The 18,245-nt window shown below is 47.8% G+C and overlaps 1 protein-coding gene and 1 pseudogene across 2 annotated transcripts in view; one reads left to right on the top strand and one right to left on the bottom strand.

The window, feature by feature from the left end:
- The window catches only part of CARS2 (cysteinyl-tRNA synthetase 2, mitochondrial), a 55,305-nt gene that overhangs the window by 3,917 nt on the left and 33,143 nt on the right, over positions 1-18,245 (top strand). For both annotated transcript variants that reach the window (XM_017501896.1, XM_017501887.1), the window contains exons 3-6: positions 2,547-2,664; positions 8,167-8,238; positions 8,359-8,464; positions 12,720-12,803. In XM_017501896.1, the coding sequence (XP_017357385.1) occupies positions 2,547-2,664; positions 8,167-8,238; positions 8,359-8,464; positions 12,720-12,803 (380 nt within the window). The remainder of the gene's footprint in view (positions 1-2,546; positions 2,665-8,166; positions 8,239-8,358; positions 8,465-12,719; positions 12,804-18,245) is intronic.
- Positions 13,673-16,538, bottom strand: LOC108285033 (annotated as a pseudogene).

Here is an 18,245-nt window from a genome sequence, read left to right as displayed (position 1 = left end):
CTCTTGTTACCCCGGCTGGAGTGCAATGGCGCAATCTCGGCTCACCGCAACCTCTGCGTCCTGGGTTCAGGCAATTCTCCTCCCTCAGCCTCCTGAGTAACTGGGATTACAGGCACGCGCCACCATGCCCAGCCGATTTTTTGTATTTTTAGTAGAGATGGGGTTTCACCATGTTGACCAGGATGGTCTCGATCTCTTGACCTCGTGATCCACCTGCCTCAGCCTCCCAAAGTACTGGGATTACAGGCGTGAGCCACCGCGCCCGGCCTGAATGCATATTATAAGCTGTGTCCACTAACAGTACTGTTACTAACAGTAACTAATAGTTATTGTTAGTAACTGTTGGGGCGGGGGTTGGGGGTGGGAGCTGGGACTCTCCCGTTGACCACTTTCCTGTCAGCTTGGCCAGCCTCTCCAGGCCTTCGCTGATCTGAGCTGGCCTGCACTGTCCCTGACCTGAAGAGGCTCCCTTGCCCCACCTCCCTCTCCCCACCTGAGCTTCAGTGGTTATTTATGTAATCATCTGGTGTCATTAGCATGATCTAATTATTTCAGCTCCAGCAGAGCAGGGATCCACACAGTGTCTGCAGCAGAAGGGCAGAATTTGAGCAATGAGTAGGGCACAGTTCACTGGAAAGAGACACCCTGAAAAATGGCCTCCCTCATTTCCAGAGCAGGTTGTCAGGGGTAGACAAATAGATCAGTGTGGTGCCAGTGGGGAGGAGCAGGGGAAGGGATGGGGAGTCCGTTGCAGTCAGGCTGGGGAGGGTGCTATGTGGTCTGGCCTCCAGAGACACTGGAGCGTTGTGAGGGAAGACTCTCAGCAAATGAATCATCTCAGCAAATGAATCGTCACCCAAATGAGCATGCTCACCCAATGGACAGAGAAAACAGGACAGAAAGAGCCAGGCTGATGGTCACGTGGTTCATGGTGGAGTTGGAGAAGCAAGCCAAGGTCTCCTGATGCCATGTTCTTTTGATGCGGCTGCCTAGCACCTGTAGGGGTGTGTGCACGTTTGTGTGTAGAGTGGCCCCTGTGGTCACAGCCTGCCTACAGCATCTCAGGGTCTCAAGTTGCTCAAGGCCCTGCATTCTGCCAGTTCTGCCAAGCTGTGCAGCCCCCGCTGTCTCCAAGGGCAGTTCTGGGACTCAGCCTGGGCTCCTCTGGGCCAAGCAAGGGACTTGACTGTTGTTTTCCTTTGCTGTAGGTTCGTGTAATTTTTTTCTTGTAAATCTCACGTCTTGTAGAGTCTTTCCCAACTTGAGGTGCATGAAGAGCATGGTGATGATGATGGTAATAATAGCTTTTTTATTTTATTTTTTATTTTTATTTATTTATTTTTTGAGATGAAGTTTCACTCTTGTTGCCCAGGCTGGAGTGCAGTGTCGTGATCTTGGCTCAGCACAACTTCCGTCTCCCGGGTTCAAGTGATTCTCCCTGCCTCAGCCTCCCCAGTAGCTGGGATTACAGGCATGCACTACCACACCTGGCTAATTTTGTATTTTTAGTAGAGACAGAGTTTCTCCATGTTGGTCAGGCTAGTTTCAAACTCCCTACCTCAGGTGATCCACCCGCTTCGGCCTCCCAAAGTGCTGGGATTACAGGTGTGAGCCACCGCGGCCTTCTGTGTTTCTAGAATTAGTGCTGTGCAGGCACTAGGACTGGACAGCAGTACTGTGGAGTGGTGGAATTTTGCCCAGTTTATAAGCGAGCAGACTGAGGCCAGAAAAGGTTAAGCATCTTGTTGAGGAATTTTGGAGATAGTTTTGTCCCTGGAACTAACATTTGGTCTCAGCTGTGTTTGTGGTGGGGTGAGGGGGAGGCGTGTGGGAGGTTAAACTGATACAGTAACATGGCTAGGGTTCCCCCACCTCACCCTAAGAGAAAACAGTTTTATGAACTAAAATGTAGAGCGGCCACATGGATAGCAGAGGTGAGGGTGACATTAGATAACCTTGAGTTTTAAGGTTACTTTTATGGAAAACAGATTCTTGAGTTGCTAAGTGGATTTTAAACGCTTCTAGTTTTAAAAGTCTGAGTTACCACAGAGTAGTATATAAATAAGCTGGCATTTTTTAATACTCTGTACTAGTGTAAGCGTTCTTAGGATTAATCTTATATGGCTTCAAAGGGATTGTACTTGTTTTGATTTGGTATTTGCTTCTGTCTATTTTGTCATAGTGAAAAATTAGAATTACTCTAGAACATGAACAATAATGGTGAAAACACCATTTTAACTGGGAGATTGTATGACTGAATTTTAATAAAATTAAATAGACTTCATCTTACTTAAGCAACAACTCTGAAACTAAAAATGCTAATATTATGTCCTGAAATTGATGCAATACCTTTGTCAGTTTCGCCTGTGAAACTTGTGGCCCAGGGCCTGGTGTCATTAGTGAGATGGCGTTTCCTTAAGCTGACCATTGTGTTACACAGTGGAAATCAGGGAGCAGCATGTTAAAATGTAGCAGATTTTTTTTTTAATACGATAACTATGATGCCTTTGTGTACTAAAGACTTCGTGACACTTTTTTTCTTTCAGCTCGTATGTTAGATTTGATATCATTAGAAGGATTCTAACCAAGGTTTTTGGATGCAACATAGTCATGGTGATGGGTATTACAGATGTGGACGATAAAATCATCAAAAGAGCCAATGAGGTAAGTGGAGAAGAATTACATCTGTTGATAACGCCATTGATTAGTATTCTGAGCCCTCCCTGGAAGTGGTTCTTGGCCGTGGTGGCTCACACCTGTAATCCCAACACTTTGGGGGGCTGAGACGGGCGGATCACCTGAGGTCAGGAGTTTGAGACCAGCCTGGCCAACATGGTGAAACCCTATCTCTACTAAAAATACAAAAATGTGTCGGGTGTGGTGGCAGCGCTTGTAATCCCAGTTACTCAGGAGGCTGAGGCAGGAGAATCGCTGGACCCTGGGAGGTGGAGGTTGCGGTGAGCCTGATTGCGCCACTGCACTCCAGCTTGGGTGACAGAGGAGACTGTCTCAAAAAAGAAGAAAGTGGTTCTTTTTTTTTTTTTTTTTTTTTTTTTTTTTTTAAAAAGTGGTTTTTTTTTTTTTTTTACATGTAGTTCTCACATCTTATTGTCCACGTGTGTCCAGTGAGTGTGATCTGAGACGTGAAACAGTGGCGGATTATCAGGGTGATCTTTAGTGTTCTAGTAAAGGAAGTTGACATCTATTGTATTGTGATCGCTGAAGCCTTTTCTGTGGCCTTATGTCATTACCTCCTGTGGTCGTCTCCTGGCTGGAATCTTACTCCCTGTCCTGGCCCTTCAGTCTTCAAGGGAAATTTGAAGTGATTTGAGATCTACGGGAAAATGGCAAGAACAGTACAGAGATCTGCAGCCGCCCCTGGGTTTCCTGGTTGCCATCGTTGTGCCGCGTTGGGCCATCATCTTCTCTCTGTTCTAGACTTTGCCCACCAGGCCGCCCTGTCCTCTCTGCACATGCCACGCGGGCCTTCAGAGCAAGGTCATTGGCTCTTGAGGCCTGCACCTCCCTCCCAGCCCTCCCCGTCAGGAACTGAGCATTGCTGTAGTGCGCTGGCTTGGGTGACGTGGATGTCAGCCCTTAGGTGTTGTCCCTGTCCTCCAGCGCCTCTTTCTTTTCTGGTCCAGAACCCCTTCCAGAGTCCTGTGTCTCCTCCGTCTCCTTCAGTCTTCAGTGGTTCCCTGTCTCATGTCCTTGATGGTGTCAAAGATTATAGGACTTAGCCGGGCGCGGTGACTCAAGCCTGTAATCCCAGCACTTTGGGAGGCCGAGGCGGGTGGATCACGAGGTCAAGAGATCGAGACCATCCTGGTCAACATGGTGAAACCCCGTCTCTACTAAAAAATACAAAAAATCAGCTGGGCATGGTGGCGCATGCCTGTAATCCCATCTACTCAGGAGGCTGAGGCAGGAGAATTGCCTGAACCCAGGAGGCGGAGGTTGCGGTGAGCCGAGATCGCGCCATTGCACTCCAGCCTGGGTAACAAGAGTAAAACTCCATCTCAAAAAAAAAAAAAAAAAGATTATAGGACTTTGATTTTGTTGGTGGGCCTCCACTCAGGTTCATTGGATGTGTGTCTGTCTTACAGAAGAGTTGAGAGGTTGAGGTGATTGCATCTTGAGGTTGCATGTATTATTCAGAAAGGCACAGTTTGCCAAATGTTGGCCCAGGGGTGCCCCTTTGGAGGCATCCATCACCCCGTGATTCCTCCCTGCAACCCCTAATCTCCTGGGGCCCAAGCATCCACTGGTCTGTTCTCTGTGGCTCGAAAGCCTGCAGAAGTTAAACACCTGTACAAAGCATGCATACACTGATGATGGAGCACACCAGAAAGTCCAGAAGCAGCTCCGATAATTAATGGGAGTTTGTTTGTTTTATGATAAAGATGGCATTTCAAATCAGTGGGGGAGGGAGGCGGATTATTCCATAGAGTGTTGGCAGCTGGGGGCCACCTGGGGAAAACACAAGCTAGAGGTGGACAGAAGCCTCACAACCACGTTCAAGGCAGGGCGGAGATTTAAATACAAAAGAAAACCCAAGGCTAATTTGGTAGCCTTGTATTGGGGAAGGCTTTGTAAGTTTGTTTCCAAACCCAGAAGCCATTTATGAGAAAAGATTCAGAGATATGAAAGATTGCTAAGTATAAAAATGACAGTTTCTACATGTCATGAAATAATCATAAAGTTGAAAAACTGGAAAAATGGAAGTTATATCAATGATAAAAGGTTAATTTCTGTAATATAAAAATACTTCTGGCCTGATGCAGTGGCTTACGCCTGTAATCCCAGCACTTTGGGAGGCCAAGGCAGGTGGATCACCTAAGATCAGGAGTTCAAGACCAACCTGGCCAACCTGGTGAAACGCAGTCTCTACTAAAAATACAAACATTGGCTGGGCATGGTGGCGTGTGCCTGTTAAGTCCCAGCTACTTGGGATGCTGAGGCAGGAGAATCGCTTGAGCCCAGGAGGCGGAGGTTGTGGTGAACCAAGATTCCGCCATTGCACTCCATTCTGGACAATAAGAACAAAACTCAGTCTCAAAAAAAAATCTTTTTTTTGTAATAATAAGAAAAAGACCTACCACTCAATAGAAAAACAGGCATGGATAACTACAGGTCATTTAATACAAATATCTCCTAAATACATGAGATGTTCAGATTAACTCAAAATAGAAGAGGTAAAAGTTTAAAGAACAAAGCACTTGCTAGCTGTCACACTGGCACCATCCAAAAGTTGGCTGCCCCTGCGGGTGGGGGCAGAGGAAGACAGACACCTCCAAGTGCTGCTGGTCGGGTGTAGCTGGCACAGCTTTCCTGGAAGGCAGCTTGCAGGAGCTGCCAAGTCCGTCAGCCTGTGCCCTCTGTCTCCCGCCTAGAAGCGTAGCTCAGAAACGCACTTGGCCTGCTGCAAAGTGACGTGTGCACAGTCGTGTTTGTAATGGTGAGGAGGGGATGTGCATGGGGACAGGAGCAGGTAAGCACATCTGGAAGGGAGAGTAGAGGCCACCGTGGAAGGTGCGAGGCAGCTCACTGTGTCCAGCACAATGGAACCCCCCCGGGCTGCTGTGTGCTGTGAGGGAGAGAAGCCAGCAGTGCAGAGCAGTGTGGAATGGGCTGCATTTGGGGCTTCCAAGAAAAAGACACCAGTGTATCCGTAACCACGTTCATGTTTTTGAGAAAACTGGTCACAGTGTTTTCCTTCTGGGAGGGAGGCCAAGTCCTGCACCCCTTTATGCCATTTGACTTCTCCTGGCAATAACTTACGACTGCAGAAAAATAAAGATTAAGCAATATGGAGTCTCACTCTGTTGCCCAGGCTGTAGTGCAGTGGCACAATCTCAGCTCACTGTAACCTCTGCCTCCTATGTTCAACTGCTTCTCCTGCCTCAGCCTCCCACGTAGCTGGGATTACAGGTGGGTGCCACCACACCCGGTTAATTTTTTGAAGTTTTGGTAGACATGGGGTTTCACCATGTTAGCCAGGATGGTCTCGGTCTCCTGACCTCATGATCTGCCCGCCTTGGCCTCTCAAAGTGCTGGGATTACAGGCGTGAGCCACCATGCCCAGCCCACCTGTTGATCTTTAGGCTCAAAATTGCTTGAAATTTGAGACTTCTGAAAGCGGCAAGAAAACATAGTATTTTTGGGCTTTTTCCTTTGGTCTTTTGTCCCCTGGATAGACATAAGTTAATTGATGTATTGTTGTAAAGGTCTGCTTTGCCACCAGGCTGTACTGCAGGAGGGGGCTGAAGTGTTTTGGAGTACCAGCTGTGTGCTGGGTGCCGTGTATTTTCTCTCTTTAATGTGATACTTACGTAGTGTTTTCCTTCACAAAGCTGTCCTGCCCATATACACACTTATTCTTCTATCAGTCTAAGGGATTATTAGGTGGAATATCTCCATGCTCTAAAGAAACTGAAGGCCAAGAGGTTTGATTATTGATTTGCCTAAGACCCCAAAGCCTAAATAACAGCTGGGCAGCAAATGCGCAGTTCACCAGCTTGCCTTCTTCAGTGAGTATCATTGGTGGGGGTTTCTGGGTTGACTGCCATTCAGAGCCTTGGGCCTCGAGAACCTGGGCCTTAGGCTGATGTGTGGACGTAGCCCCAAATGTGGCGTTGTGCTTGAGAAGGTTGCTCAGTATTCCAGAGTCGTAATTCCTTCACCTGTGAAATCGGGAGACTTGGTTCCCAAGGCTGCGTGGAGCAGCTCAGAGAGACACTAGCAGGTGGCAGGTGCTGGGCTTGGGAGGCCCAAGGGCCTCTTGAGCAGGACCAGCAGTTTCGGTGCCCAGCTCATTCCAGAGCTTCACAGTGTGCTGCGCATCTGTTTATGCAGAGGTTTTTCATTGAAGTTATGAAATAACATGAGTGAACCTAGTCTTGTATCCCAGCCCCCTCGGGTAATGTGGCAGGGGCTGCAGATGTGCACCAGGGCACCCACATTTGGAATTGATCGTACTGCTTTGGTGGTCCGACCGTCTCCAGAAACCCAGCCGTGGGACCCGAGGGAGTGAGTACTCCATTAAATCTCAGTTGTAATGTGTTAAATTACTTTCAAAATATTCCTTTAGAAGTTTCCTTTTGAATTTTTGTTTTTTTGAAGCAAAGTCTCACTCTGTTGCTCAGGCTGGAGCGCAGTGGTACCTTCTTAGCTCACTGTAACCTCCGCCTCCCGGGTTCAAGCGATTCTCTTGCCTCAGCCACCTGAGTAGCTGGCATTACAGGTGCGTGCCACCATGCCAGGCTACTTTTTGTATTTTTAGTAGAGACAGGGTTTCACCATGTTGCCCAGACTGATCTTGAACTCCTGGCCTCAAGTGATCCGCCCACCTTGGCGTCCCAAAGTGCTGGGATTACAGGTATGAGCCACTGCACCTGGCTAATTTTTCTGTTTTTAGTAGAGATGGGGTTTCACCAGGTTGGCTAGGCTGGTCTCAAACCCCTAGCCTCACATCATCTGCCTGCCTTAGTCTCCCAAAGTGCTGGTATTATAGGCATGAGCCACAACACCCAGCCTCCTCTTTACTGTATTTTTGACTATTTTCCTTTCTCCTGAGAACTAAGGGATAAGATAGGAACCCATTTTCTTATATACACTAGACTAGGATGATTTTGCCCTTGTGTTAGAAAACTAAAGGATCCTTGGTATGTTTTGCTTGTTTTCTATTTTATTTTATTTTTGTTTTGGAGACAGGGTCTCACTCTCACCAAGGATGGGATTGCAGTGGCATGATCATGGCTCTTTGCGACTTCAACCTCATGGGCTCAAACGATCCTCCTGTCTTAGCCTCCCAAAGTGTTGGGATTACAGGTGTGAGCCACTGTGCCCAGCTGTGGTTTGTTTTTTACTATATAGTGGAAATTGTGACTTGTTTATTTCTTTTCTAACCAGAAGACAAGGTCAGTAAGCCTTTTTCTCTAGCTAAGCTACTAGAATAGGTTTATTACCTAAAAGGAGTATCCGCTTTGGTGAGTGGCCAGGTCTAACCCAAAGCCGAGGCACAGTGGGGCCACGTGGCCACCCCATTCACCGGAGGTGGCCGGAGTACGTTTGCTGTTGTGTTGTGAACGTGGGCTTTCTTGTGTCTGGGTGGTTCTGTTGCGAATGCCCCAGACTCATGAACGTGCACATCTAATCCTTCTGCAGATGAATATTTCCCCCGCTTCCCTCGCCAGTCTTTATGAGGAAGACTTCAAGCAAGACATGGCAGCCCTGAAGGTAAAGTGTGGGGCGGGTCGTTGATGCCATGCGGGCGGCAGGCATGAACAGTGACAGCGGGTGTGGCCGACCTCTGCTTCTACACAAGGGAAATATGGTCACGTCTCCACTTTCTTGCAGGTTCTCCCGCCCACCGTGTACCTGAGGGTAACTGAAAATATTCCTCAGATCGTTTCTTTCGTCGAAGGAATCATTGCTGGTGGGCACGCTTATTCAACAGCAAAAGGTAGGGTTTATGTCCTTTTCTTTTTGGCAACGGAGTCTTGCTCTATCACCCAGTCTGAAGTGCGGTGGTGTGATGTTGACTCACTGCAACCTCCGCCTCCCTGGGTTCAAGTGATTCTCCTGCCTCAGCCTCCCAAGTAGCTGGGATTACTGGTATGCACCACCACGCCCAGCTAAATTTTTTTGTATTTTTAGTAGAGAGAAAGTTTCACCATGTTGGCCAGGCTGGTCTCAAACCCCTGACCTCGTGATCCGCCTGCCTCCGCCTCCCAGAGTGCTGGGATTACAGGCATGAGCCATTGTGCCCGGCTGATTTGTGTTCCTAAAACTAAAACATTACTAGGATTTGGAGAAAATGGATGTGTTTATGAGTCGCAGGAACATACTGAACATTTCCTGTCTGTCTTGATAGGATTCTAACAGCAAAGCTGTCGTGAGGTTTTCTACGATATTGTGTCTCTTTGCAAAATGGTTGAATTTGTTGTTTATAAAATTCTTTTCCAGTCACCTTTCCAGAGAGGTGTACATCTGGACAGCTAGACTTGGTAGCAGTTGTGGAATCTAGATGGTAGGTGTACAGGTATTCATTGTGGTGTTATTTCATCTTTGTTTAGGTATTTTCCTAACAAAACATTGGGGACAGACACAGTACCTCCAGAGACCTGCTCCCTTCTTATTAAAAGTCAGCCCAGGTCATCCCCCTCTATTTGGCTGTCATTTCTTCACAGGCCGTTAAGAGTGAGTTGCAGGGCCAGGAGTGGTAGCTGACACCTGTAATCCCAGTACTTTGGGAGGCAGAGACAGGTGGATCACTTGAGGCCAAGAGTTCAAGACCAGCCTGGGCAACATGGTAAAACCCTGTTTCTACTAAGAAAACAGAAAATTAACTGGGTCTGGTGGCACATGCCTGTGGTCCCAGCTACTCCATAGGCTGAGGCATGAGAATTGCCTGAACCCAGGAGGCGTAGGTTGCAGCAAGCTGAGATCGCACCACTGTACTCTGGCCTGGGTGACATTGCAACACTCTGTCTCAAAAAATAAAAATAAAAAAGTAAGTTGCAAGGCTGGTTATAGTGGCTAATACCCGTGATCCCAGCACTGAGGCAGATGGCTCCCTTGAGTCCAGGAGTTCAGGACCAGCCTGGGCAACATGGAGATACTTCTTTTCAACAAAAATAAAATATGGAAATTAGCCAGGCATGGTGGCATGCTCCTGTAGTCCCAGCTACTCAAAATAAGGTGAGAGGATCGATGGAGCCCAGGAAGTTGAGACTGCATTGAACCATGATTGTCCCACTGCGCTCCAGCCTTGGGAGACAGCGCGAGAGCGTATCTCAAAAACAAACAAAAAAAACAGTGAGTTGCAGATGTTCTGACGCCTCAGCCCTGACTCTTCAACATGCATCTCCGCAAAAGGAGTCCTAATGTCATGGTCAGACCTAAGACAGTGAATAATTTCCAGCTAGCATCACGTGTCCTCCATGGTAAATGTACTCACTTGTCCCCAGGTTTCTTTTGTGACTGACACCCACCTCCCCACACTGTAATCTCATCAAGGGCATGCGCTGTGTGTGCGTTTGTTGGTTTAGTCTCCTTACTTTTTCCCCTCCTCGGAGACCCTTTTATCTCTCTCTCTTTTTTTTTTTTTTTTTTTTTTTTTTTTTTTTTTTTTCATTTTTTCTGGGTAAGCACATGTACTCTTTGAAGACGCCGACAGGTCAGTCTTCCTGTGGAGCAGTCTGTTTAGATTTGCATGTTGCTCACTGCTGGTGGTTTGTTGGGTTGGTTTGCGGATGCTAATCTTTGTCTGGTGGCCCCCAGGCAAGGTTGGTGTCCTGCTGTTTTGCTGCTTCCATGATCAAGCCTTGAATTCTACCATAAATCCAAACTAAATCCTACCCATCCTGGCCGCAAACCCCGACCCTGGCCTCATCTCTCCATGAAGTTCTCCTTCACCAGGCACAGTTGAACGTGAACTTTCTTTCTCAGCCTTGCTGTCTCTGCTGCACCATTTGGCAGCCAGCCCTGCACTGCCGTACTTTGCTGTTTAATGTGTCCATATTTCCTCCCCGTCTGCATCATAAATTCTCAGACCATAAAAGCCTCTTGCTTTACTGAATGACCCCTCAGGGTGTCCGGCCCACGCTGAAGATATGCAGGTGTCGAATGTTTGTTGCAGTGAGTGAGAAAGCGTAAAGCATTGTCCTGGACAGGCCTGTCCTTCCTGGGTGCTGCCAGGAGCGTAAGCCGAGTAGGTGAGGCCCCAAGGACCGACTGGGTAGGCTCTGCTTATGGAAGTGGCTTTTTCCTTGTTCTAATCCAGTAGGTTTAGATTTTGTTTCCAAGAAAACATTTTTAAAGGACTTAGGTGGTTGAATGAGAGTTTGCACCAGAAAACATAGGAGTTACTTTTTTGCTGTCGTGTAACTTGAAATAAGACGTGTAGGCCTGTGCTTCCGTTTTAGGAATACACTGATGAATGCTGGTGAGTCTTCAGGGATTCTCATCTTCACAGGCTTTAGGAATGCATGCTGTTCGCTGTGTTATTATTGTGTTTTATTACAAACATTTGATGATAGTATCAATGTATTAATTCAGAACACACTTACATTCACTCAAACCCCCGTAATTTGGACTTTGTGACAATTCCACAAGGACTCAGCTATGATTTGATCTTTGAACTCTTGGTGAAGAACAATTTGCTCAGCAAACTGATAACATAAACCAAAGTAAGGGGGAATGTTTCCCCTATTTAAGGGAGTGGTTTTTCTCCAGCGAAGGGCTTTTAAAGGACTGTTTGCATTCTGACTTCATAGAAAGAAGCTCCCAGGACCTGGGTGTCCCCCTACTGTCCTCTGGTTCATCCCCAGCATCGAGTGCCAGCTGGGGGCCAGGGAGGATGCTGCAGGGACAGGGCAGTGTTTTCTATGGAAACGTCACCCGGCTTTGTTTGCCCAAGCCACCCTGCCCTTTCCTCCCACCAGTGATCACTGTGCCGAGGGGGCCGGTACTGTCCCTGTGTGCTGAGGACGTGAGACAGGTCCTGGCTGCAGCTTGTGTTTGCCAGTTGCAAAGTTTCCTTGGTCTTACCAAGACCAGCAGTAAGGACAGTGCTGATGCAGATTAGTAACTGCATTAGTCACAAAGAATGTGAGGACTCAAACTTTGTAAAGGCTAAAAGTTGCACCCACACCTGGGCCCTGAGGGCAGCCACGTGCTGCTGTGTGGTTGGAGGGTGCTGCATGGTGGCTGCGGATCTGTCGTGCTGAGAACGGCCATAGTCACAGCCTGGGTTAGCATTGCCCCCTTCCTGGGGAGACACACAGCCTGGAAGACGGCAGCTGCGGCCTGGCAGCCTCGGAGCATGGGTTGGTAGGTAGCGGACGGAGCTCCCACTCTGAGCACCTCCTCCCCCCTCTGCTTCCTTAGGCTTTGTGGTGGAAGTGGCAAGGACAACCCTGTGACCTCAGTCTGCACAGTGGACCTTGGCACTGAGCCTCACAGACACTTCAGTATGCGGATGATGTTCTTTGGGGTTTTTGGTAGAGATGGGGTCTCACTGTGTTGCCCAGGCTAGTCTAGAACTCCTCAGCTCAAACAGTCCTCCTGCCTCAGACTCCCAAACTGCTGGGATTGCAGGCGTGAGCCACTGTGCCGTTCCAGATGATATTTTTAATGAAAAAGGTAGCTTTAGAAGATGACTGGGTAAAGAAAGAATGTCTTTGCTAGCTGGCGTGTAACATAAAGTAGGGAAAGAGTGTCTTTCCTAGCTGGCGTGTAACACAAAGCCCAAGGTCTAAATGAAGGTCAGTGATAATACTTTTATTTTTTCTAATTATTTTCTCAACAATTTACAAAGAACTTACATTTGTGTTTTCACTTTCATATCTGTGTACTCATGATGTGTCCAAATCATGCATTTATCGTATAGTATTGTTTTTAATTTTGGTTAAAAAAAATATATTAAGCCAGGCATGGTGTCTGTCATGCCTGTAATCCCACCTATTGGGAAGATTGAGGTGGGAAGACTGAGCCCAGGAGTTCAAGGCTATAGTGAGCTGTGATTGTACCACTGCACTCCAGCCTGGGCAACGCAGCAAGACCCTGTCTACAAACATATAATTACTACATATGCATATGAGGGCCAAATGCTGTGTTCTATGTCTAAATTCTAATCACTTGTTAGATGGTAAGCTTGTGTATATGCTGATGTTCAGACTGAGAAATGATGAATTCTTAATTGCCTTTATAACCAGGCAACGTCTACTTCGATCTGAAGTCAAGAGGAGACAAGTATGGCAAGCTGGTCAGCGTGGCCCCTGGTCCAGTTGGAGAGCCGGGTGAGTTGGCTGGGCCCAGCCCTGTGGGTCCCTGCCCCTGTCTCAGGTCTCAGCTCTGGGGAGATGAGATGCAGAGCGCAGACCCCTCCTCTTGCTCGGACACTGGCCGCACCCAGATCACAGCTGCGTTTTAAATTTAATTCATTCTCTGGATGGCTCCAGCTTGTGAGGCATAAGGTTCAAACGGCAAGTGGGGCATCGCCCACCGCCATTGTGCCTGGCTCCGCTCCCTGGAGACAGTGCTGGTCACTGGTCTCCTGTTTCCTTCTCAGGATTTTTCAGTGCACGTGAAAACCTCATGCACGTGCATCATATTTTAACTTTCTTCTGTGTTTTGCTGTTACTGTACATTTAATTCCCACATGTGTCTTACCATCTGTTAAACTTCCCCTCTATTTGGATCTCTTCCGTGCTCCATTCTGTTCCAGGGAGTTGTTAGGTCAAAACCATTTTTATGGAGAAGAAATAGTAAGTGCAGTTTATGGAACTAAGTTAAAAATAATTTTAAAAAGATTCTGCTTAAGGGAACCAAACAAGATTAATAGGCACAAACCCACAGATGATTATTCTAGGTATTTCTGGTTCTAGGCACTGTCTTTCTGCCCTGTAAACAGTCGGATGAATCCTAGTTATTCATAGCACTGACCCCTCAAGTTCGTTCCTTCATCCTCCGTGGTGTCCCGCCCCGCTCCCCGCACATCCTGGAACACAGAAGCCCACGTTATCCACGTGTGAGGCGTGGCTACCAGCAGGTCGTGGGCTGTGCTTGCACATGTGGAGGAGGAGTTTCTGAGAGTTGTACATTCTGGCATCAGGAAGTTGTTTTTTTTTTTAATTATGTATTTTAATAGATTTATTTTTTAGAGTCATTTAGCTTCACAGCAAATTTGAGAGTAAGGTACAGAGAATACTGTCTACCTGCTGCCCCCACACTGCCTCCCACACTGAGAGGATCCCCGCCATTGACACATCAGCTTCGCCCAAAGACCGGAGCTGACGTCAGGGTTCACTCTCAGCGCTGGGGCTCTGGGTGTGGTGAATGTTTAGTGATGTGTTTCTACCATTACAGCATCATGCAGGACCCCTGCACTGCCCTAAAAATCCTCTGTGGTCTGTCCGCTCACTCCCCCCTCTATCCCAGCCCTGCAAACCACTCATCTTTCTACAGTCCCTAGTTTTGCTTTTTCTATAATGTCATATGGTTGGAGCCATACCCTGTGCAGCCTCTTCAGAATGGCCGCTCACTTAGGAATACACATTAATTTTCCTCCGTGTCTTTTCATGGCTGAGAGCTCGTTTCTCTTTAGCCCTGAGCCACATCCCCGTGTCTGAATTGACAGCAATGTATCCGCTCCCCTACTGAAGGCCATCTTCGTTTTGGCAATTACCAATCAAGCTGCTGTAAACATCCATGTGCAAGTCTTCAGCTCATTTGGGCAAATGCCAAGGAGCACAGTGGCTGGGTCCTCTGGGAAGAGATTTCTTTGTGTAAGAAACTGCCCACTGCTTCCAGAGTGCTGCCCCATTTTGCATCCCCACTAGCGATGAATGAGTCCCTGTCCTTCCACATCCTCACAGCAGGGCTTTTTAAAATAAAAAGTACCTTCTTATGCAAAAGCAGCATATGTAATTTATAATGATATAACATTAGGAAATAGAATTATGCAAAACAAAGATAATAAAACCATTTTTTACATATGGTGAAAAAAAATTTTGATGCCTTAGTGTAATTTCCAAGCAATGTTGTTTTCTTTTTAATTTTACATTGTTATAATACAACAATAGAAAACAGTGTTTAAAAATGTTCAGCTTGGCTGGGCATGGTGGCTTGTACCTGTAATCCCAGCACTTTAGAAGGCCAAGGTGGGAGGATCACTTGAGGCCAGGAGTTCAAGACCAGCCTGGGCAATGTGGGGAGACCTGCTGTCTCTACCAAACAAACAAAAACGCCCAGTTCCGTGAATTTTGTTCAGTGGAGACCCTGTGGTCACCCCCTAGGGGAAGGAGACAACAATGGCAAGGGACTGAAGGCACCTGGTTCCTCGGGGTCCCTCAGCCCTGGCGGCCAGCCTCCCTGCCCCACCTTGGGGGCGACCATTGCCCTAACTCTGACAGCGGCCACCTCCTCACCTTTCTGCGTGGGTTCATTGCCCAGGCGCGTGTGCCTTAGCATGACACTTAGCCTTAGCTGTTTTATATTTGTGTCTTCTTGTTTTTAGTCTACATGTTCCTCCCCTGGCTTTTCCCCCTTGCTGCTCATTTGAGGAAGAAACGCCCTGCGTCTCACAGTTCCGCTAGTGGGATTTCGCTGGCTCTGAGTTCTGTAGTGTCAGTAACATTTCCCTCCGTCCTGTGTGGTTTTTCTGCAAATTGGTAGTTGAATCTAGAGGCTTAATCCAGTTCTAAATTTCTGGAGAAGGCTACTTGGTAGGTGGCATATTCCTCACCGGGAGACATGCCAGGGCTCTGCCTCTCTCTGTCAGCAGCCCTGGCCGCTTTGGGCCTCCGTCCTTCACTGCAGAAAAAGGTTGCATGATGGGCGACTCCCATTCCGTCATTTCTGCATTGTTTGTGGAATACCTTTTTTTTCTATTTTTTTTTTTTTTATTGACAAGCAACATAATCAAAAACAAACACAACCACCTTAAAGCCGAAACAGCAATAAGCCACACGGCTGCCACAGTTCACGGGTGCACCTGGGGTACATGCCCCCTCACGACGAGGCAGGACGTAGGCACATATGTGACCAAGAAGAATCAGAAATGGACACACTGGAGAACAGGAAGCATCAAGAACTTTTCATCAGGCGATCCCGAAGCTCTCTGCTCTTTTCCTCTTCGCCTCCGTGTCCTCTTGTTCAGTTCCAGCTGAACTTATGATAATCCTTAGTCGCTCCTCTTTTTCAGTGTCTCATCACCTTCAGACCTTCTGGAGACTGAAGAGACATTCATGCTAAATCTTTTGAGCTCTTCCTTCAGCTTATCCAGGTTAACCATGGGTGTGTTATCAGATGACAGACCTTCTGTTGGAACTGAAGAAACGCCAAACCTGGCTGCCCAAGCAGCTTTTCTACTCTCCGAGCTCACAGGTCCATTGACTTGTTCGCCTTCTTCTGCATTCTCTCAGTCTGTGGCGTTTCAGATGTAACTTTCACCACTTTGGTCTCTCCTGCCGCATCAGCAGTTTTTTCAGGGGGTTCTTCCTCTTTGACAGGGAGCTCTGTGGGCTTTGTTTCTTCCTCCGCTGTTTCATCTCCCAGTACATCATCTTCATGTGCCGCCTCTTCAGCATGTTCTGAAAGATAAGTCTGGAGTCTGTGGACAACATCTTGCTGTCGGGCGCGGTGGCTCACATCTGTAATCCCAGCACTTTGGGAGGCTGAGGCGGGCAGATCACGAGGTCAGGAGATGAGACCATCCTGGCCAACATGGTGAAACCCCGTCTCTACTAAAATACAAAAAATTAGCTGGGCATGATGGCAGGTTCCTGTAGTCCCAGCTACTCAGGAGGCTGAGGCATAAGAATTGCTTAAACCCAGGAGGCAGAGGTTACAGTGAGCTGAGATCACACCACTGCACTCCAGCGTGGTGACAGAGTTAGACTCTGTCTCAAAAAAACAAAAACAAACAAAAAGATCTTGCTTTATTCCCTTGGTCTCCAAACCCACGAGCAAGATGTTCCTTTTCTTAGTTCAACAAGATTCAGCTTATGGAGCTCCACTGTCTCAGTTGCCATCTTGTTACCCCTACCCCCCCCCCCCTTTTTTTTTTTTTGCAAGGGAATCTCCCTCTCTTGCCCAGGCTAGAGTGCAGTGTCATGATCTTGGCTCTCTGCAACCTCTGCCTCCCGGTTTCAAGCAATTCTCTCTGCCTTAGCCTCTGGAGTGGCTGGGATTATAGGTGTGCGCCACCACACCTGGCTAATATTTTTATTTTTAGTAGAGATGGGGTTTCACCATGTTGGCCAGGCTGGTTCTAAACTCCTGACCTCAGGTGATCCCCCTGCGTTGGCCTCCCAAGGTACTGGGGTTACAGGTGTGAGCCACCACGCTCGACCTATTTGCTGGAATACTTTTGTACAGGCAGACTTTGATCTGGTTAGTCAGTGGTACAGTTTGTATAAGAAAAGCACGATCTTTCCCTTAATTTACCAGTTTTCAAAATAAGGAGTTGGCTTCCATATCTTCCTCTGGCGGTGACCAGGTCATGTTCTTTCATTGTTGGGAGCTCGTGGGCTGTAGTGCATGTGCTGTGTTAATCGGTTGCTGCCCTCACCTTATTGAGCCTCAGTTTGTCCCCTCTTTTGCTGATGGGAGCTACTCCCGAGTCCCTTATACTCAGCCCTGTTGTAGTTGATGTTTTGTGGCTGGCTGTCTGATACAGTAAGATATTCCTGGATCGTCTTGGAATAAGCCGTTTTTCCTGGAGGCCCCATTTTTCTTTTAATGAAAAATGGTATTTTGAGAACACAGCATGGGCACCACGGATACTCATGGCTGCCATCTGTCATTGTTCCTTGCAGACTGAGGTAATGAATGCGTCCGCTCCATAGGTCATGTTGATACTCCAATTCAGGGCCACGTGGTTTCATTAACCTCGTCTGTTCACATGTGTAGCTCCCTTTTCCCCTGTGGCAAATCCTGGCCCTTAAGGACACTGTGCGTGACAGGATACCCAGTGGTCATCCACCTGCTTTAGCGCATCCCTGACTAGCAGCCCTGCCCAAGGCTTGACCACGGTTAGAAGGTTCCCATGGTTAGAAGGTTCCTATGCACGTGCCTCCTCCCTGCCTTCACGTGTCCACACGTCAGAGCACCCAGCCTCCACCTGTGTCGCCTTCTGCAGCCCCATCCTCTCTCCCCCCTCCCACTGTCTCCAGGTCGGTTCTTTCCCTGTTGTTTTTGAAGCTCATTCCTCAGCACTTTCTGAAGGAAGAGCCCTTCCTTGGAAACGGTATTCCCTGAATTCGTGCCTGTGGCTGACAGCGTGCTGCCTTCTACTTCAAAGTCGGTTTGGCTGGAAATACAATCGTTGGCCACATTTTCTGTCCTTACGTACCTTAAATACATTCCTGTCTTTTCCTTCAGCAGAAGGTGTTACTGATGCTCTCATTTCCATGCACTATGTAGGAATTGTTCTATTTGCTTGGATGCCCCGAGGATGTTATTCTTACTAAAATGACTAGTAATAAAAAACAGTCCGACCCAGAAAAATATCTGTGTCTTCACCAAAACAGTTCAGCGTCTTCAAATTCATCAAAGGTGCCTATATTGGTGCTCATGGGTGGTAAGAGTGACATTGGGGCATTGTGCACCTGTGGTGTGCCTGTGCTGGGTGGATGGGACAGTGCCTGTCCTGTGTGGATGGGACACTGCCTATGCTGGGTGGATGGGGCACCGCCTGTCCTGGGTGGATGGGGCACCGCCTGTGCTGGGTGGATGGG

The sequence above is a fragment of the Cebus imitator genome, unplaced genomic scaffold (assembly GCF_001604975.1).
Source record: "Cebus imitator isolate Cc_AM_T3 unplaced genomic scaffold, Cebus_imitator-1.0 Scaffold14, whole genome shotgun sequence".
NCBI classification, from domain to species: Eukaryota; Metazoa; Chordata; class Mammalia; order Primates; family Cebidae; genus Cebus; species Cebus imitator.
Note: the sequence above shows the minus strand (reverse complement) of the source record. Positions and strands in the feature narration are given on the sequence as shown.